The 21,492-nt window shown below is 47.7% G+C and overlaps 2 protein-coding genes across 2 annotated transcripts in view; one reads left to right on the forward strand and one right to left on the reverse strand.

The window, feature by feature from the left end:
• The window catches only part of LOC139009024 (BOS complex subunit NOMO1), a 49,717-nt gene extending 42,856 nt beyond the window's left edge, over positions 1 to 6,861 (reverse strand). Inside the window, exons 1-3 of the mRNA XM_070412916.1 lie at positions 6,611 to 6,861; positions 2,972 to 3,061; positions 1,477 to 1,522 (exon numbers count right to left, since the gene is read on the reverse strand). Of these exons, the coding sequence (XP_070269017.1) occupies positions 1,477 to 1,522; positions 2,972 to 3,061; positions 6,611 to 6,775 (301 nt within the window). The 5' untranslated portion in view covers positions 6,776 to 6,861. The remainder of the gene's footprint in view (positions 1 to 1,476; positions 1,523 to 2,971; positions 3,062 to 6,610) is intronic.
• Positions 6,862 to 10,311: 3,450 nt separating this feature from the next.
• ABCC6 (ATP binding cassette subfamily C member 6) overlaps positions 10,312 to 21,492 on the forward strand; it is a 50,163-nt gene continuing 38,982 nt past the window's right edge. Inside the window, exons 1-7 of the mRNA XM_070411551.1 lie at positions 10,312 to 10,347; positions 11,445 to 11,627; positions 13,315 to 13,440; positions 13,575 to 13,703; positions 15,066 to 15,191; positions 16,345 to 16,406; positions 19,540 to 19,671. Of these exons, the coding sequence (XP_070267652.1) occupies positions 10,312 to 10,347; positions 11,445 to 11,627; positions 13,315 to 13,440; positions 13,575 to 13,703; positions 15,066 to 15,191; positions 16,345 to 16,406; positions 19,540 to 19,671 (794 nt within the window). The remainder of the gene's footprint in view (positions 10,348 to 11,444; positions 11,628 to 13,314; positions 13,441 to 13,574; positions 13,704 to 15,065; positions 15,192 to 16,344; positions 16,407 to 19,539; positions 19,672 to 21,492) is intronic.

Here is a 21,492-nt window from a genome sequence, read left to right on the forward strand (position 1 = left end):
GTAATTTCATTTCTGGTATATACTCAATAGAAATGCAAACACACATGTATCAAAAGATATGTACAAAGATGTTTGCAGGAATACTATTCTTATGGCCCAAATCGGGAAGCAAACCAAATGTCCATCAAAAGTAGAAGGGATAAATCACTTCACATTCATATAATAATAGAATGAAAAGCTATACATAATACAAATAAATTTCATGAACTATGTTGAAAGAAACCAGATACAAAAAAATGTGTGGTTCCATTTTTATCAAGTTCAAAACAATCTATACTAGTAATCTGAGGTCAGGGTGGTGGTCCACCTGGGGGGAGGGATGGGGTGGAGCAGTTAAAGAGTGCCTGTGGGTACTGACCTGTGGGGACTGATAAAGTTCATCTTATTGTCTGGGTGGCAGTTACATGGAGTTCAGTTTGTGAAAATTCCTGAAAGTATGTTATAATCCAATAAAAAAATTTAAAAGCTTATCAAAAAGAAAAAGCATTGACAGGTAGGGAGGGGGTGCCAACTCCAACTGGCTGCAAATCTGTGACCTCTGCTTTAGCCATCAGTTGGGTTTGATTCCCCCTGACTCCCCAGATTCTAGTATGCACCAGCCAGGTGGCCCCGAGTTTGAAATGGAAAAGAACTTTCCCACAGAGCCAAATTAGCTACCTGAGCTTCCCTTCACGTGTTATGATGGTAGGGACGCAATTCTTCCTTATGGAACTCACAAGGCAGCCAGGCGGAAACAACCACGGCCCCCACTCCTATCCCTAAGCTATAGAACTGGGATCACGCACATCTGCCATAGCGAAAAGTCAACAGTGTCTCTTCTCCAAATCATCAGCCAGCTCCAAGCAGAACCCTCTATTCTGAAGGTCCGTTTTTAAGTATCGCCTAATTACCTGCTAATGATGTGCCAACCATTCTGAACACATAAATATATAGGCCAATTAATCCTCCAGGTCGCCTGTGAGGCAGGTGTTTTTACTCTCCTGGCCCGTTAGAGAGGAGGTGGACACGGAAACAGGGGAAGTAACTTGTCCAAGGTCATCACAGAGCTGGCAAGGCCCAAGGCTGCCAGATCTTCTGATCTCTTAAGAGAAGTAGAACTAGACTTTTATGTCCAAAAAAAAGAAAGAATAGTAACACTGAGGGAGCTAAGAAAGAAGCCATCCTGGGACAAAAACAAAGTCCCCGCTTCTGACTTCTATATATAATCCTACTGCCACTTAATGAATGAAACGGCTACAGTAGAGTTTCCTGAGAAAGGTACTAGAAAAAATGTCTATTCTAAGAAAGATGACAAAAAACCTCCAGGTAGATCTAAGGTACCAATCTATCCTAAAGTGAAAAGGCAAGGGACCCGCTTCTACACTAGAAATGAATCCTCAGTATTGTAGCAATCGATGCACTCTAGCAACTTAAATTAATAGTCAACATATAATCTAATCATTTGCAGAGTATTATCAGGTTATTCAATTAACTTACCAAAACTCCACCCTAGGGGAGGCTCAATCTTCAGAATAAAATCTCCCTAAGAGAGGGGGGAAAAAGTAAAGGATTGAGAATTGATGACCCTTCAACTAGTTTAACTTAGTTTAGTGCTACCACTTAATCTAGAATTTTTACACAGAAAATGAAATTCCAAGCATAAACTGAAGCCAATCACCAGAAGTTCCCATCCAACTAATCAGACACCATGTTAAAGCCCCAGGGAGAATCCTAAAGATACCATATTCTGCCACTCCTTGTTTTTAGATACCAAACATACTATTAATGAATCTATTAACCCCACATATGCCAGGGTCAGCACAAGAACTAAAGTCATTTCTTAACACTATATTTTACTCATACACCTTGGTTTCTTGAGATTGTTTTAATAGTTTAAAAAGATAAAATAAAATAAATTTTAAAAGATTAAGACCCAGCTAATCCACCTCTAGCAATCAATTTTATGGACAAGGTGGGGCAAAAGTGGGTTTACAGTTGCGAATCTGAGAAACACAGAGCTTATTCTTGTCTTATTTATTAATTATTGTATTATTTTCTACAGACTGCATTGGAGGTTGGGGGTGGAGTTGGGGGAGGGGACAGGAAGAGATTAACTAAAGAACATATATGCATATATGCATAACCCATGGACACAGACAACAGCATGAGGAAGGGCTGGGGTGAGGCAGGGGTTAGGTGGAGGAAGGCAAAAATGGAGAAAATGGGAGATATCTGTAATATTGTCAACAATAAAATGAAATTGTAAAAAAGGAGTGTAAAAAAAATAAGGCACTAGATCTATACATGCTAATGTTGAAAGGAACCAAGATATTACCATAGGAAAAACAATCAAATCACATAGTGATTCCTACGGTTCAATTTCATTTGTCTTTTTTAAAAAAATCAAAATCAAGAAAAAGCAGCCTATTATATTAGGATACACACCAAAACTTTTTTCAAAGGTTACCACTACACAATCTGGGGGATAAAATATAAAATTTACTTCAAGCATTTCAAAGACCTTGATTTTTTTTTTTCACAGAGCTCGTGAAGTTTGCATATTACTTACCTAATTTTCTTAAAGCAACATTTTAAGCTGCTTGCAAATAAAGGGTTCTATTAAACCAGGGTTTCTCGGCCTTAATACTGCTGACATTTGTCTGTCCTGTGCAGCATGATGGGACGTTTCGCTTCCTTCCAGGCCTCTACTCACTAGAGAACTGTAGCACTCCCCCGCCCCTACAGTTGTAACCACCAAACATGTCTCTATACATTGCCAACTGTCTCTGAAGACTTTGAGAAACACGACATTCAATCAAACCATCCAGAAGCTCTCTCCTCCAGAATTTGGCCGGAAGTGTCACATTCCACTTATAATTCACGAAACAGCTGAGCATGCGCTTTTGTGGGAAAGGCCATTCTCCTGGTTAGCACAGCCCTGCGGGCCACACCACTTCCCATTATAAAAGACTAAATTGCTCTGCCCTCTTACCTTATCATACAAGGGGATCATAAAGTAACCATTGTTAGGGGCACAGTCTGTCTGGTATTTCAAAGTCCCATGCTTGGTGTACAACTTTATCTGAAAGAAAGGAAAGAGAAGTCACAAAATCACCTTTGAGAATTAGCCATGTACTAGTACATTATGCCTGAATGCATTCAGTCAATGCATTTGCTGAGGACCTACTGTATGCTGCTGTGAGCACTGGGCATGCAGGAGAGAAATAAGTACCCCCAAAATAATGTGATTCCATACTTTTTAGGTTAGAAACCATCTGAAGTCTAACACAAAAGTTCTATTTTCCAATGCTTTTTTAATTTTAATGACTGTTTCTATGTTGCTTTCTATGTCGAAAATGTCCAAACTTGCTGTTAGTAAGGTGCTTGTTAAAAGCAATTCCTGCCCAACCAGAATGGCTCAGTAGTTGAGCATCGACCTCTGAACCAGGAGGTCACAGTTCGATTCCTGATCAGGGCACATGCCTGGGTTGATCCCCGGTAGGAGGTGCACAGGAGGCAGCCAATCAATGATTCTCTCTCATCATTGATGTTTCTACTTCTCTCCCCCTCTCCTTCATTTCTGAAATCAATAATAAAAAATTTTTTTTAAAAAGCAATTCCTGAGCCCCACTTGTGTTCCTAAACTAGGTTTGAGGGGTCAGGCCAGGGAATCTATATTATTAACCCCAAACGATTCCCAATACTTGTAGTAACACTCATCTAGAAATTTTTAATTTTATTTTCATTCTCAGGACAAAAACATATCAAAAGACATTTAATATATATCCTCTCCTCAGGACTCACTAAAACTCTTGCATCCTGAGCTTCCCAGACACACACTGTTAACCCATTTAGATGCTCAAGTAACACCTGAGTCTCCCACATGCTGTGTGACCTTGGGCAACTCATTTCCCCTCCTGAAATCCTTTGTTCCCTCATGGTGGCTGCTCAGATTCACAGCTCTGCATAGTAAGCACCTGGCACAGAGTATGGACTTAAAAAAAAAAAGTAGCCTGCATTACTGTTTCTGTTACTATTTTACTATATTACTATGTTGTATTACTAACATCTCTCAGAAGAAAAAAAGCAATGTAGTGTGTCATTAGCAGGGCAGAGGCTGGATTCAAAAAAGATTTCCTAAACCTACCTGCATGGATCAACCACTCTGAGCCTCAGTTTCTACATCTTGTAACAGGAAGCAGTTGGATCTCACCTCCAAAATGTTAATGCTGTGACCATGATATGGAAGTAACAATTGTGTCATACCAGCTAAGACGTAAAAAGCAGCGAACTCACAACATGTACACTTGGGAAAGGAACAGAGTTAATTTACACTTGGACTTGTAAGTGCCGGACGGGTGTGACCACAGCTTACACTCCACAGCGCCTGGGACGATGTCTTTAGTGTAGGTACTCAATAAATACTCAGTGAGTCTGTTTACAGGCCATGAAGAAAATCAGATGCACAAACTTAAAGCAGGGGTTGAAAAACCACCTGCCCAGAGGGGCCAGGGAAGCAATGGCAAGGGCATGCATGTAAAGGGAGACAGATCACTACTCAACCCAAACCAAGGTTTGCAACCCAAAGATCAGCTGGTTTTCCAGAGAAATCAGGAATCCAGTTTTTAAAATGAAATCTCCTGATTGTCAGAGTATCAGCAACCAATATTATTTTTCTTTTGTAGGGATTTTTGTCTGTTGTGTTTACTATACTGCTATATCCCCACCCTGGACAGTTTCAGTACAAGCAGGGGCTCACGCCATAGTTACTGACTGAATGCTTATGATGGAAAAACACACAGAAGGGAAGAAGGCTAGGAAAGAGTAAAAGTAGTTTTATTAGGAGACAGAAAATACAATCAAGAAATTATTGCGAAACATCTTGATTATTTGCATCGTCTTTCATTAAGTACAGATCAGGACACAGGGTGACAATATACATTACACATATGAAATGTCTGATTTCATAATCAGAAATTATGAAAGAACAAATGTGTCAGACCATCTGGACAGGCAGCCTTGGGCTCACGGAGCACAGTTAATACTAGGTCACAATACCTGCCCGGCTCTCAAGGTCACTATCGTGTTTGGGGGGGGAGTGCCCCTAACTGCCTTCACTTTCCTCCCAGAGTCCCAGGAAACTACAAGCTACAAAAAAGCCTATCCAGGCAGATTCTGAAATGCCCCATGCCCACACACTGGAGGCAATCCAGGAGGTGGCATCGGTACCCAGCTGACCCTCGGAGCCCTGCCCCTGCCAGTGGGTAGAGCTTTTGATTAAACACCCAACTTCTTAAGATCAAAAATGGTGGAGAAGCCACAGACTGAGGGGCCTGAAAGGTGATAATTGATTATCTTCTTTAGGAAATATATGGCACCAGGTCCTGCTGCTTCTCTCACACCATCTACAGGAATAAATTGGCACTTGGGGCAAGGCCAGGTCAAAGAGCAAGTGGGGCATGGCAACGGCTTCCTCCCCCTGCCCCAATCCTCAGCAACCTTTGCAGAAAACCAGCTTACCCTTCACCACAGCCCTGCAGCTGCCAGCCCCGGGGAGGCTCCAATGTGCTTTCGGGCAGCCTTTGGAGTCTCAGTCCTCAGTCCCTTCTTTTTTGGCATCTTTTGGGTTCTTTTTTTTTTCTCTCTCTCTCTTTTGAATCCTCACCTTCTGCCCCATCATCAGTAACCTCCTTGGGTCCCTGCCCACTCACCCTGACAAGTGACCTTCTATCCCTACTTCCTCATCACAAAGCTTTCTGGGCCATAATTCCACTGGACTGATCATCATCTAACTGCCTAGGGTTTTGCAACTTAATAAAAAGATTTCTGCACCAATCTCTAGTGTAATTCCAATAACTACCCAGTATGGCAATCAGGATAGCACAGAGTCCCAAGGGGGTAAGCAAAGGGGGCCAGGGATTAAATATACAGATTCCCAGCTCCAGAGATGCCAACAGAGATCTTCTGGATCAGGATCTCTGGGATGGAAACTGCTGCTCTTTAAAAGCATCCCAGTGAGTGGGGGGGGGGGGGGGGGGGGCGGGGGGGGGGGTAGTGGAACAGAACTTTTGGGGGCACTGAGTTGTGGAGTTTGGGGGTAAGACTTGTGGTCTCTAGGTTCTGGAATATGGCTTCTGGGAAATCTGAGTTTCAGGGGGTCCGAGTTTTGAGGACCTGGGTCCTGCTGAGACTGGGTGTTGGGAGATCTGGGCCTGGATGTTGGGGACAGTCTGGGTTCTGGATTACCTTGACTCTGCATGCTGGGGAGCTGGAGTTTGGGCTTTCAAGAATCTGGGGGCCTTGGTTTGGAGGACCCTTGGTTTTGAGTGATCTGGTCCAAGTTATGCACCACCATCACCAGAAATGTCCCTCACACCCCTGCGCACGCGGGTTCTGGCCCCCATCCCGCCTGCAGAGCCGGTCCCTCGGGAGGAACCTCCACTCCAGCGCGTCCCGGAAGGCGGAGGGCCCCGCGGCAAGTGGCGCCTTTAAAGGGGAAAGGACTCTGGGGACGAGGGGCTGGTGGCAACCGTTCGGTGTCAGAGGAGAGACCACCGCGGCCCAGAGAGGTTGAGTAACCGGCCCAGGGTCACACAGCGAGCTCCGGCCGGGCCGCGGGGCGAGCGCTCACCTCGATGAGCGAGTAGTTGATCTCCACGTCCGACTTGACGAAGCCCCCGCAGCCCACCACGATGTCCTCGGAGCCGCGCGCCGGTCCCACGCCGCTCAGCAGCAGCACCACGGTGGCAGCCACCACCGCGGGCCCCGGCGGCCCCACGCCCCGGCACACCCGCATTGCCCGGCCTCCGCCGCCCGACCCTCCGCAGAGGTCTCCGTCCAGCTCCTCACACCGCACGCTGCCCGCTGCTTCCTCCTCGGCCGGTGGCTGACAGCCCAAGCCCCGCCCCGCCGCCACCGCGCGTGCGCGCTCCGACCCCGGCCCACGCCCCCAGGCAAGATGACTCCCGCGCATGCTCAACACCAAAAAGAGGTCATGTGTGCCCCCTGGAGACCTGGAGGACTCCGCACACCGTCTGACAGGTGCAGTTGCAAGGCGTGTGAATATAGGCACAAACTCCAAAGAATTCTACTTTGGAATTCAGTATCCCTGAAACTGGAAAGGACCAGAGACTATTAATCGAAGTAGTGTTCAACAATTTTCCCAAATATTTCGCAGGTTATATATATATATATATATATATATATATATATATATATATATATGTCAAAAACCAAGTTAGAAATTTGTATAAGTTGGTGCATTTTTCCATGATAAATGACCAATAAGTTTTTTTAAAGCAAAACAAGGTCATTTAAGTTCAACATAACACTGAAAATATATATATATATATTATTTTAATCCAAGCTCTAATAATATTTGCATAGAAACAAATTTTGAGGGTTTTTTCCCATAAGCAGTTTACTTTGAATTACCTCTGTAAGATGAAACGTGATTTGTCTGAAAAGTAATTTAGATTCAGAACGTTGTATTTTGTCCCAAGATTGAATAGATACTATAACATAGATTGAATTTAACTGCAGGTCACCACATAGAAATAGACAAAAATTGCTTTTTCTGACCTGACACTTTTGGAAATCTTCCATTTTGCTCCTAAAAAAAATCAAGTGCTTTATTTTGATAGTTTTTTATATTTTGTTTCTAAATCATGAGGTAAAATAAAATTTCCCACTGGAATTTGCCATTGTGGCTAAGACTTTGAGATTCATAAAAACTATAAATCACAATGATCTTGAACTACCCAAAGGTCAAAACCCTCAGACTGGCTACAATACATCCACTGGGGATCTCAATAATGAGAGCATCTGACTTCAGTTTCTCAGTCTGAATTCTCATTTGAAATACAGTGAGACTCTCAACTGTTTGGTTACAGAGAGAAAAGGTTTAAATAATTGTTTTATTGCTTGAGGTTTGTTGTATATAACTACAATTGAAATATATGCCCTTTACCCTTTCTAACATGCATCCCTGGTCTGTCTTGGCAAATCACCAGGGGTTGAAAAACCACCAATTAGAAAATACTGGCCTATGGAACCTTCTCGTCTTACAGAATGAAAAACTGAGGCTCAGAGAGGGAAAGGGACTTGTTTAGGGCTCTCTGCAGGCAGCCATGTGATGTTCAGAGTGCTGGAAAGCAGGTTTGGAGGTGCCCAAGTTCTTTCCCTGGCTCATAGATATTCTCTATGTTCATCCTGCCTTCCTGACCATTCCCCCTCGAATGTCCACCATTCTCCTCAAATTCATCTTCAAATATATACACAGAAATAAAGGACTAGGGCTGTGGCAATGCCAATTAGAGAGGGGGTTGCAGGCAGAGGGAGCTCAAGCCTCCCCCAAATTTCCAACAGCCTCCACCAAAACCACCGCACATAAACAGGCGTAGTGTAAGTGTAAACCGCAGACCTGCCACACTCAGCTCCAATGCCGGAGGCCGGTCCATCCTTGTTGCTTGACACAGTCGCTACAGGGAAGAAACATCTGCACAGCATATGTTTCAAGGGACCTGGCATACTGTTCTTAATATGTTTGCTCCCCTTCTTAGTGCTATGAGGGCTACCTCCCCGAGAAAGGTTGTTTCCCCAGGTGGGGATTTTCCCCTGGAGTTAGGGATTAACAGGACTAAGGAAGGGAATAAATCAATAAAACCCCTTAACTAAGTGCCAGGCAGGTGGTTAATCACCTTAACTACGAACAATCACGCTTAAACTACATAATCTTTACTTAGGATAATCTCCTTCAGTTACTTCCTTGTAGCTTACCAGAACAGTAGAGTAGTGACCTTGGAATGGAGATAACACCTTTGGAATAGAATGGATAGGATTAAACTCAACAGAACTAGATGGAGATGGGATTTTTGGCAAAGGTCAGATAAGAAACTATGGACAGGAAACAAGGAACTGTAGAAGGTCAAGGGAGGACCCAAAACATACCATGATGTGATTATAGAAGCATGCTTATAGGATCAAATGGTATAAATACAGATGTAACAGGAGAATAAAGAGAGAACCTGGCTATGCTGATCATCTGAACGCTGTCTCTGTGTCCCTCATTCTTTGCCAACTCCGTCCACACCTTTGGGAACCCCTGGACTGCTGGGGCTGGACCCCGGCACTCCAAGACAGATCCTTGGGTTCTTTGTGTCCCTGCTCTCCCAGAAGACCCAGACAGGAGGATGGCTGAAGGCAAAACAAAAAAAGAAAGGGGGTGGGGGGTGGGGGAGAAGGCCAGGGGAACCCATGTGATTGAGGTCCTGCAGGAAGCAGGAGAGAAGATGAGGTCAAGAGCCTGAGAAGTAGCAAGGCAGCGTGGAGAGAGCAGAGGATTTTCATCCTGCACCCAAACGGAGCATCTGTGCTTATCTGTCTGAAAAAGCTGAGCATTTTCGTCCTATCCTGAAAAGAATGCATGCTCATTGCAGGAAGAAAGGAAATAGAAAAAGAAAGGAAAGAAAGAAAGAAAATTGGGATTCCTATAATGCTGCTTTAGTGCACTTCCATCTCTTTATTTATGCATATAGGCCACATAGAACCATTTCCAAAAAGAACTCGTGGCTGAGGACACACCTTGCTTTAAGACGCAGAAGGTAAATGACATGACTTTCCCACTTTCTCCAACTTCAGCATATACTTTTTCTTTTCACGATCAGAGCCTATTCTAGACTATGATCTCTTTTTCACTTAGCATTTTGCAACCATCTTTCCAAATTAATATATTTCTGCAACGGCTCTTTAAACCACTACGTAATAACCTATGAGTGAAATAATAATACTAATGCTAATAGTAGCTAACTTGCTGAGCATCTTTGTGTGCCTGGCACAGTGCTGAACTCTTTACTAGTCATCTTCTTAGAATCTCCCCACTACCCTGGAAGTCCATCCCTACGGATGAGAAGACGGCAGTTGAATCAGATGGCTCCCCCACACACCTCAGTTGTTGGACTCTTAGCATGTGCACACCTGTTAGGTTCTTTCATTGGGATCAATTCCTGGAATTGCAGTTCCACAGTATTCAGGAAGTTCGGGGTGACACTTTTTGCGCGGGCCTGGAGGGTTATCTGGAGGTGCCACTGCACTTTCTGGAGCTGGGGGATCCCCTCCCCAGGAGCCCGTTGGGGCCTCTCTCAGCCTCTTTTCATCCCTTCTTGCTCCACCCCCACCATGAGGCTGGACCTTGCCCGGTGCTTCGCAATCCGGGGCTGGAATCCAGGCCAGGCCTGCCGGGCTCCGCCCCTTCCCGGTCTAGGAGCCCGGCCGAGGGGGCTGCCAGGGACTGACCTACAGACCTACGGACAGACAGAGGGAAAGACTGTGCTGATGGCCGCGCAGGGAGAGCCCAGCGTGGGACCAGGAGTGAGTGTCCCCCGACCGCCCCACGCCCCTTTTCCCGGTTTGGTAGACCTCTCAGGAGGTATAGTTCTGGGGAGGGGAGATACCCGCAAATTACTAGGCTGGATGAACAGCAGGGGAGGGCGACCCCTTTAACCAAGCCCATGCCCAGAAGAGCCTAGCACGGTTAAAGGGGCCTCCAGAACTCCAGGCACTTTGACCCCTATTTGCATAAAGCTTCAGAACCCCCATGTGGAGTGGAGTTCATGGGAGGGCAGTAAAGGTCACAAAATCTCACGATTTCAGGGGCCTGGTAGGTAAGGCAAAAATAACAGCTGATGTTTAAATGAGAACCTACTTTGTGCCCAGCATCTGAGAGATTGATTCTCTTGTCATCCCCCCTTTGCAGGGAAGGAAACTGAGGCACAGGGAGGTTGCAGTTTACAGAGCTGGTGAGTGGTGAATCCCGGAGGAGTCAAGATTACCAGAAGGGAGGGAGTTGGGGGCCGTTAATACAGCAGGGAGAAAACTGAAGAGGCCATGTTCTGTAAACTTCATATTCAAACTTCTTCTAGCGTGAGAGAAGGCCAGGGGCCAGGATAAGAATCACAAACTGAGAACAAAGTTTGGGGTCAATGGCTGGCGTCAGCTCTGTCGCTCCTTGTTTGTCTGAGTCCAAAGAGGCCTGTTCCCTCTCAGTGCCTCAATTTCCAGGTCTGTGAAATGGGGGCAGTGACACCTACATCCTGGGGTTGTGATAAAGGTTAAGTGACAGTCCGTACCCAGCACTTTTCAGGGAGCCCAGGTCTCCTAGACTCCCGGACCCAACCACGTGGGTTCAAATCCTAGCACCACCACTTTCCAGCTCGGTGACATCAACCAAGTTACTCAACCTCCCTGGGCCTCCGCTTCCTCATGTGCAAAATCAGTGTGATCATTGCATCTACCTGATAGGGTTGCTGCTAGGGTTAAAGGAGTTGAGAATTATAAGGTATTCCAAAGAGTGCTTGGCATGTTTTCATATAAATGTCAGGGCTCCAAAAAGTCGCCTGGCTCCTCAGCAGGTGAATTTAGGACCCCTGTGCTATACCATCATAAAAGTCGCCCTGGTGTTCCCTCAGGTCTGGAACCAGACGGAGCCTGAGCCCGCTGCTGATCGCCTACTGAGCCTTTGCTTCCTGAAAACGGCAGGGGCCTGGGTGCCCCCCATGTACCTCTGGGCCCTTGGCCCCATCTACCTCCTCTATATCCACCGCCATGGCAAGGGCTACCTCCGCATGTCCTCCCTGTTCAAGACCAAAATGGTAGCTACTGCCTCTGGGAGCCTGGAACCAGACAATGGTTGGGGGGGCGGGGGAGGAGCAGGCTGGAACCTGGCAGAGACCCCGAAGCGGACACTCCTCCCATCAAGAAGCACATGGGGTGGGGACAAGAAGGGAACTTAACCAAACAGAGCAACACTCCACAGGATACAGAGGTAAACTCAGTGGAACAAGGTTCACTCAAACAGATTGGTAATAATGAAAACACACACACACTCTCTCTCTCTCTCTCTCTCTCTCTCTCTCTTTCTCTCTCTCTCTCATGCGTTCCTGGATAGTTTCTGGCCACCATAACCTGACATTCCGCAAAGCAGGGCATACACAAGGTAATTTTAGGATCACACTAGGATAAACCTTTAACAGTTTACATGTTGAACAGTTATGCATTGATTTTTATGTTTCCCAGTTCTCAGTACTAAAGAACAGTTCTTCAAATTGTTAGGTATCGCCCCAGCCCAAATTGTTAGGTATCGCCCCGGCCGGTGTGGCTCAGTTGGCTGGGCGTCGTCCCATGCACCAAAAGGTTGTAGGTTTGAGCCTAGGTAGGGTGGCATGCAGGATGTTTTGCTCTCATATCTCTCTCTCTCTCTCTCTCTCTCTCTCTCTCTGAAAATCAATAAAAACAATATTGTTGGGTATCTATTTTAGTGAGTTACAAAAACACTGGCATTGTAAGGGTGAGCCTTTCTGCTCAACTATCTATCCCATTCTCCTCCAGACTTCTACAAGAATGCCCTTCAATGTGCATTCATTCCCATACCACCTAGTTAATTTTTGTCCTATTGCTAACCATCTCTCTATGGTTGACACACTCTCCCTTAAAGGGCCAGATAGTACATATTTGAGGCTGTGGGGGTCATGTGGTCTCTGTCCTAACTACTGAGTTCTGTCATTGCAGCAAGAAAGCAGCCACAGACCACAGTAAACAAATAGGCACGACTGTGTTTCAACAAATATTTACAGTCGCTGAAATTTGAATTTCATGTAACTTTCACGCAGCGTGACATATTTACTCTTCTTACTTTTGTTCAATGATTGGCAAATGTCGAAAGCCATTCTTAGCTCACAGGCCATACAGAAACAGGCCGTGTGCCAAACTCTGCCTGCGGGTGGCAGCGTGACCCCTGCTTTGACTAACTGAGGTACTTTCAATAGTTTCCCTGGTGTGCCTCGGTCTGGCCTTCTCTCCCACATGTAGGCACTCCCACTTTCTTGCTCTCTCTTATTCAAGAGAGATCGAAGCCTTCAAGAGAGGGCCTGGAGACATACGGGTCCCAACGGAGGGTTTCCCCTTGGTTTAACAGTAGGGATGGAAAGAGACTTGAAGGAAGTGTAACTTTTTCACCGATGAGTCTATTTCATCCCACTCTGTTCCTTTGTACCTGAGCTCTCTCCTGTGCACGCCTGGAGCACCGCCAGCATTTTGGAAAACACGGGGTTGACTCCAACCCTTATGTTTCATTCTTATTTGACAGTTACAGGTCAAGATCGGTTTGCAACACCCCTCACTGCTTTTTCTTACGCAAATTTCCCCTCCATCGGGCACTGTTAAATTATGACATTGGTACGTGCAGTGCCCCATCCAGAGCCATAGTGACGTGGGGTCACGGTGCAGTTTGCCACCGCCTTTCTTTTCACCCACGAGCCTCATCGAAGCCTGTCTCCTCAGGTGCTTGGGTTCACCCTCATAATCTTGTACACCTCCAGCGTGTCTGTCACTCTTTGGAGAATCCAGCAGGGGATTCCCCAGGCCCCCGAATTCCTCATTCACCCCACCGTTTGGCTCACCACGATGGTAAGGACATCCCAGGCTTGCTGCTGGCTTACTGCCTTTCCTGCCTCAGTGAAGGGTGGGGGGCAGAGTGGGGCTTCCCCCTGCGTCCCGCCCCCGGCCCCACCTTAAGAGGTGTCTCCTGACTCTCTGTGCAGATCTTGGCAGTGTTCCTGATCCACATGGAGAGGAAGAAGGGGGTCCAGGCATCTGGGGTGCTGTTTGGGTACTGGCTGCTCTGCTGTCTCTTGCCAGCCATCAGCACCGCCCAGCAGGCCTCACAAGGGGTAAGTGGGGGCCTGGGCCACCTGGGGAAACCACAGTGACAGTTTCAGGCCTCGGGTCCCATCCTTCCTCCTCCCCTTTCCACACACAACCTGTTCTCTACATAGACACAAACACCACAAGTGCTTAAGCTCTAGCGGCTCACAAACCCACTCCCTCCCATCGAAGTACCCATCATCCCCATGTCTTTGTCGGCACAAATCCTCGTGGTCGTACACACTCACAGCACACACTTAACTTGCACAGCAGACACACTGGGTCACACAACCACAGGCTCCGAAACCTCCCCTACACACCTGCATATGTGCGTTCACAACTGCTGCCACCCAGTTGTGGCTGTGCCTTCAAGTTCCCACACCACACACACATTCACACAGCACTCCCACCGAGCCCGGGCACAGACACACTGTGGGTTGGCAAGCTTGGAGCTCCCACGTGAAATTCCAAACTGGTCCTATACACAGAGGGCAAAAGGCAGGCCACTTTAGACTGGAATGTGGTGGTTTAACAAGCAAGGGAACTTGGTCACCACAAGACAAGGAGATCTCCACATCCACCCACCAGAATCTTAAAGTTTATACAGCAGCCTTAATGGGGTTCAGTCACGTGAGCCATCCAGACACCTTGCTCTCTCAAAGCTGCCTCATTGAACAGGGGAGGGTGTGGAGTCTCTGATGGCCCAGGTCCAGCTTGTAGGTCATCCCGCAGTCACGTCCTCTCCATGACCTCCCCCGACACACACCTGCACACACTCTTCCTCATGCATGCAGGTTTCCCTTCATGCTCACCTGCTCCCACCCTCGCCTGTGCTCTCATGCATCTGTATTTCCGTGCTCATTTTGCACACCCACTCATATTTCCGTTTCCCAAACTGGACAGCAGCATTTCCATGTTAGGGGCATGATGGATCATTTTATCTGCAGAGAAAAATATATAGCCTAGACAGGGTTTCTCAGCACTCGTGGCATAATTCTCTTTTGGGTGGGGAAGCTGTCCTGTGCGTTGTAGGATGTTGAGTAGCATGCCTGGTCTCCACCCGCTAGATGCCTGTAGCACTAACCCTCATCTGGGTAACCCCAAATGTCTGTCAACGTGGTCAAATGTCCCCTGGGGGCAAAGTCACCCCAGTTGACAACCACTTGCACAGGTGGCACCCACCCAAGACCTGTTGAGCCAGATGGTTAAAAGGAGAGGACAGAGAACCACCCTTCTGTCCTTAAGGACAGATTTTTACAAAGTAACCTGTGTAACTAATGGGAAAATTCCACAGGCCACCCACTAATGCATCAGACGGGGGATTCCCACAGTTGGCTTATCAATCTGCCTGCCTGGACTCAGTGGGACTTCTGCCTTCTCTCCCGCAGGGCTTCCAGAGTGACCCCTTCCGCCACCTGTCCACCTACCTGTGCTTGTCTCTGATGGTGGCGCAGTTTCTGCTGTCCTGCCTGGCCGATCGACCCCCCTTCTTCCCTAAAGAGCCCCAGCAGTCTGTAAGTTGCCAATCCGGTGCCTCCCTTGTCCCCGTTCTACTTCTGGTCTCCATCTCCCCGTGTAACCAAAGGGGGTAAACTAGAGCACAGGCTTTTTCTTTTTTTATTCATTCCGTCATTCAGCAAAACGTGTATGGCACGTCTACTCTATGCCATGGGTTGGCCAACTTTTTCTGTCCAGAGCAAGATAGAGACTTATTTTAGGTTTTGTGGGCCATCTGGTCTCTGTGGCAACTACTCAACTCTACTGCTGTAGCACAGACAATATGTCAACAAAGGGAATGTGTCCCAATAAAACTTTATTTGCAGAGACAAGCAGTGGGCCGGGTTTGGCCCCCAGGGCTGCAGTTTGCCTGCCTTTGCTCTGTGCCCAGCGAGGTACTGAGGGTTATACTGAATAAGCAGATATGCCTATCTTCATGAAGCTAACAGCCAAGTAATAGAACCAAACATTAGTCACGTAATTATACAAATGTGGGGAAAATTACCACTGGGGAAAATGCTCTGCAGGAGAACCTCGCGGTCCCTGAGAGCTTACAACAGGTAATGTGAACTCAGGAGAGAATTCTCTGAGGAAGAGACAGTTGATCTGAGGTCATCTAAAACGAAGCTCAACTGCTTAAATAACCAAGCTAAACTACAGTCAATTATTTTTTCCATGATAATGGCAGAAAAAAAATTTAAAAACTGATAACAAGCTGTGATGGCAAAGATGTGCTGAGATGAGCACTCTCGTGCCCTTTTGGCGAAGAACATAGATATGTGCAATTTTCCTGGAGCCGCTGGCAAAATCTCAGGGCAGAGCCCTGTCTGCTTCCTCACCACAGTCACTGAGGGATGCGGCTCAGAATGTTGCTATGTCATGCATGGTCCTTGCTTGGAGAACTGCCTGGTTTCCGTATTAATAATAGTTGTTCTTCGGGGAAACTGTTAGTTCTTCCCTTTGGATGCTGTCAGTCCTGTGGCCCTGTCCCTTGTTGCCTTGCCTACTAGGTGTCTACCTCCAACAAGTAGGCCAGGCACACCGCTGTGCACTTGGAGACTAAGCTGATGGTCATTTCCCCCCATCTTCCTGCCCTTGGCTCCCTGGCCACAGAGTGGCCTTGGAATGTGAGGCTGCGTTCTCCTTTTGCCCCATCTTTTGTCTTTACAGAATCCCTGTCCGGAGGCTGGGGCCTCCTTCCCCTCCAAGGCCATGTTCTGGTGGGTTTCTGGGTAAGTACAGTAGCTAGGAAGGGCTGAGGTGGTGCCTTCCTCACCTCCATTTGCTGCCCTGATTTGCTACCACCATTCGTCCCCCATGAGGTTCCAAGGTCAGCTGGCTTTCTCTGCTCCGGCCTCAGTGCGTCCCTCTCAAAGTGCCCATCCGCCACATCCCACTCCTCCTCACTCACTGGAGTGAGATTTGGGCTTGAACCCTGGATCTCTCTCTTAGCCGGCCATATCACAAATATGGAGTCTTAGTTTTCCCCTCTTTAAAATGGGAACAACTCTACTTTCATTGAATGTGAAGTGGTTAGTGCTTGTACATAGCAGGTGCTCGATAAAATCGTCTCTTACTCAGCGTCAGTCATTCCATCAACATTTAATAAGCACTTACTATGTGCTAAGCACCAGGGAAAGACCAAATCTTTACCCCCTGGAGGCTCCCAGGCTGGCAGAGAAGACAGATGTTTCTCCAGGGTCAGCATATTGGGCACTGAGGGTGTCCCCACCCACCAGGCCCCTTCCTGAGCACACTGTGGTTAGACTTCATAGTACCTAAATTGGAATCCTAGCCCCACCGCTTCCTGGCTGTGTGACCTTGGGCAAGCTACTTAGCCTCTCTGTGCCCCAGTCTCTGCACCTATAAAATGAAGATAATAGCATCTACCTCATAGGGTTGTGAGAATTAAATGGAATACAGTTTATGAAGAACTGAGAACAGGGTCTGGCCTACAATGAGTGTTATATAAATCAGCTGCCAAATGCATGCAGAATGGGATGCTCTGGGAGTGTGGAGCTAGTGGAAAGAGCATAGAAGTGCTAGAAGAAAACAGACCTACCCCTGTATTTCCCAAACATAGATATTTATGGACCATTCTTCAAGCTTTTTGCCTTATTAGAGTGTTATTCATACACTATTTACTTAACATTTTTTTCTTTAAATCAACTTACTTTTCTACTTTAATAGCCTTTTTTTAAAAAAAGGAAACTTTCTATCATTGCCAAATTGGAGAAATTCTATGGAATCACTTGCCATGTAGAACTCCAAACATAATTTCAGTGAAAAGTAAGCAATGTTAATAATTTCTAGATCAGAACTGTTGCTCGCCTGAGTTTGCTCTGAGTTAGGGCAGGGAACTTGAAAAGTCTCAGAGAGGAGCACAAGACCAGCACCAAATAAGACCTTCTCCTTGACATCATTGGAAAGATTAGAGAGACCTAAAAAGAAAATAACACTTAATTTCTGTGTGTGCGTGCTGGTTTGCAAATTGGCCCTGTACCCAGAGGGCAAAGAGAGATGGAAGAGACAGGCTCCAGAATGGTAGGTGGCGGTTTTCACAAGCAAGGGGACTCCCCTACAAGCCTCATCTTGGGCTGCAAGACAAGATCTCCACACTCACTGGTCAGAATCTTAACCGTTTATACAGAGGCCTTAATGGGGTTCAGTCACATGGACCTTCCAGATGGTCTCAACAACATCTTTCTCTCTCAAGGCTACATCCTTGGAAGGGCTCCTAGTGCAGGAAGAGTGGGCAGTGTGCACATTCCAAGGACAGGGGAGGGTGAGAGGCCTTCAATTGACCAGGTCCAGCTATGGGGTCCAGCTGTGGGGTCAACCAGTGGCCCCATCCTCTCAATGACCTCTTCCAGCAATGGGCCACCAACAGTCATCTCACACACCAGCCCCATGTGTGGGGAAACACTGTAATTTTAAGGTGAAAAAATTGAGGTCTATTGATGAAAAGTGACATGACCATGTCACGGAGTTGATAAGTGGCTTCATGTGACAAATCTTGGGCCAGGGGATGAGGATAAAGGCAAGCGTTGTCTTCGTCCCTATGGAGGATAAAGACACTAAATAAATGATCAGACTAAAAAGTAAATGATCATAATTGCAACAGCATCCTATATAATAAAGAGCTAATATGCAAATGGTCACCATGCCCTCACGCTGTCACACCATAATGGCTCAGACACTCAACACTGGGGAGAGAGGAGTGGGAACCAGCCAGGCACAAATGAGCTTGAGAGAGAGGAATGGGGACTAGCCAGGCACAAATGAGCTCAAGAGAGAGAGGAATGGGGACCACCCAGGCACAAATGAGCTCACAAGAGAGGAATGGGGACCAGCCAGGCTGTGGCCCTGGAGAGGGACAAGCCACCCGCCCCGCAGTCCTGGGTGCCTTCAGCTGTGGCCCGGGCAAAGCCGGCCTGGGTCCTGGGTGCCTGCGGCTGGCCAGAGGGAGGGAAGCCCAGGTCCTGGGTGCCTGTGACCAGCCAGCCGGAGGAGGGAATCCTGGGTCCTGGGTGTGGGGTGAGGCAGAGGTGGTAAGGGGTGATCAGGCCAGCAGGGGAGCAGTTAGGGGCGATCAGGCAGGCAGGCAAGCGGTTAGGAGCCAGTGGTCCCAGATTGCAAGAGGTAGTCAGACATCCCCCAAAGGGTCCCGGATTTGGAGAGGGTGCAGGCCGGGCTGAGGGACCCCCTCCCATGCATGGATTTTGTGCACCGGGCCTCTAGTTATAAATGAAAAGGCTCAAGAAACTATGGGATCGTTTAATGGGGGGATCTGGACAGTGGAGGTCATCATGTGGGCTTCTAGGGAAATCCCATCTGAGCTGAGGTGAAGGACAAGTCAGAAGTGACCGGGTGAGGAATGCAAGACAGGAGTTTTGAGCGGAGCAACATGCATGTGCAAAGGTCCTGAGGCTGGATGGCTGGAGGGTGAGCGAGGAGGAGAGGGGGAACATGGAACACCGAAGGAAGAGTTCAGGTTTTCTCCACAGTGATAGTGTTCCATTCCGGACTTCTGACTCCTAGGGAGGTGTATTTCCCCTGCCCCACAGGCCGTCTCTTGATTAAATCTCTCTGAGCCTCTGTTTGCTTCCTCCTCTGTAAAATGGGTCAATAAAAACCTCTCAGATGGGCTCATGTGAGCATTAAATGACATGATCTTTATAAACTGGAAAGTGCCAGCCAATATTAGGTGCAGTTAAGTTCATTGCTTTCACTTTACGGAGGGGCCAGCAGAGGTGCAGAGAGGGAAAGGGACTTACCCAGGGTCACACAGCTACCAGGCCAGGACTTTGATGGGGCAGAAGACACGAGGAGCCTGCCTTGGTGACCCTCTTTTTTTTTTGACAGGCTGGTCTGGAGGGGCTACAGGAGGCCACTGGGACCAAAAGACCTCTGGTCCGTTCGGAGAGAGAACTCCTCAGAAGAACTTGTTTCCCAGCTGGAAAGGGAATGGACAAGGAGCCGCAGAGCGGCCCAGCGGTGAGTGTGTGGAAGCAGAGAGAGAGCTCAGCTGCAAGGTTGGTTAGCAAAGCTCCTCTCATTTGGCCCCAAATACAACCGCCAACCATCCTCTGACTCCACCTCCACAGTCCCCTTCCTGCTGGTGGATGTCACTAAGCATTAACAAGTCAGGAGAAAGGGACATTCCGCCTCCCCACTCCCCGCCCCTGCCCCGAGTGCTTCGCAGGTTCCCAAACGAGAGGGACAAAGTGGGAGCTCCACAAGGTCTCCAGAAGGAAGCCCGAATGCTGGGATGGCAGGCAGGAAACAGAAGGGATGTTTTAAGACTGGGGGTGGAGAGTTGGGTGGTGGATCAGAAATGCAGGCAACTATTCACTTATGTCCTCCTGGGCCTCGGCTTTCTTATCTGTGCAGTGGGCATGCCATCCCCTCTCCCCTAACTCATAACTTGTGGGAGACGAAAAGAAAATGATTTTAGAAAAGAACTGAGCGAATTCTTCAAAAACGGTAAAAGCACAAGCAATACCAGTTCCCCAGAGGAGTTCAAAGCTCTCTCTAGTCCTGTCCTCTGTGCCCCACTCCTGCCCTCCGTGGCATCTCTGGAAACTTCCGTGGGGGCCTGGAGTCTGAAGAACCAGTTTGGGAACCGTTCGTTGTTCTAGAGAAATGAGCTGACAACACTAATGAAACCTGAGGTTTGGACAAGTCGCTTGACCTCACTGGATCTTGGTGTTTCGGGGGACAGATGAAAGTAACTTAGTTCTGTGGGGAAAGCTACATTTCCCTCATGTACTCTAGGATTTTGTGGTGGTGGCTGTAGGTGCTAAGTCCCACGAATTAGCAGGAGAGAGAGAGAGTGAGAAACTGTTGGCTCACAAAGCTGAGAAGGTGGGTCTGGCTTCATGTCTGGCTGAATCCAGGGGCTTACATGGTGTCCAAATTCCCTCCAGCTCTCCTCTCAGCTGTTTCTATGTAGTCGGCTCTTCATAATGCCATCTCTCCTAGCTTTCCTATAGGAAATCCCCAGGAAATTGGGATTGGCTGGCTCATGTGGGGCCACTCCCATGGCTGGAGGGTGGACCCTATTATTGGTGGTTCCTTGAGAGTCACCCAAAGAGGGGAAGGGAGAGGAGGAACTGCTCCCCAAAGGAAGGGGGTGGGTTGCTCAAAAAGGGGTGAGTATATGAGCAAATGGAAGCAGCAGCTCTCTCTCACACACCAGGCATAGTACTTGCTGAACTTCCCCTCCACTCTTAAATTACCTTTGAGGGGCAGAATTCATTCACAAAAGCCCTGGTGTCTCACCCGCTCTCTCCCTGCTCTGGCTTCCCTTGCCAGCATGAGAACGCGGGAACACTGGAGCTGGTGGATGGAAACATTCCCCAGGGCAGGCTGAGGACCCATACACAGTGGGCAGAAAGAAAGGAGGAAGGCATGGTTATACAAGGACCCAGCTCAGTCATGTTCCGAGCTGACTGATGACACACAGAGGGAACTTTGGTTTTAGGTCTGAAATATGTTGCAACTTTTGGAGGAAGAGGATGTCATCCTGAGAGGTTAGCAGGTGCTACCTACTGGCCAAGCCAGGTTTCCAAGGTATACTTGGCCCACATGGTGGAATGTTGTTCTTGTTCTTTGGGGTTTTGTTTTGTTTTGTTTTTAATAAGTTGCCAACATTTAAAACACGAGAGATGTCGCCTAAGAATCTGGAATTCTGATCTCTCTTAAAGTAGACGGGCGGTGCTGGGTCACAGGCCCGCATGGCAATAGGAGAGTGGATCTGGGTGGGGGCTGCCCCCTTAGAGAGGGCAGGTGCTCTTCAGCTTGCCACAGTCTCCA

Source organism: Myotis yumanensis, unplaced genomic scaffold (assembly GCF_028538775.1).
Source record: "Myotis yumanensis isolate MYYU_CA2020_CCGP unplaced genomic scaffold, mMyoYum1.0.hap1 SCAF_4, whole genome shotgun sequence".
NCBI lineage: Eukaryota > Metazoa > Chordata > Mammalia > Chiroptera > Vespertilionidae > Myotis > Myotis yumanensis.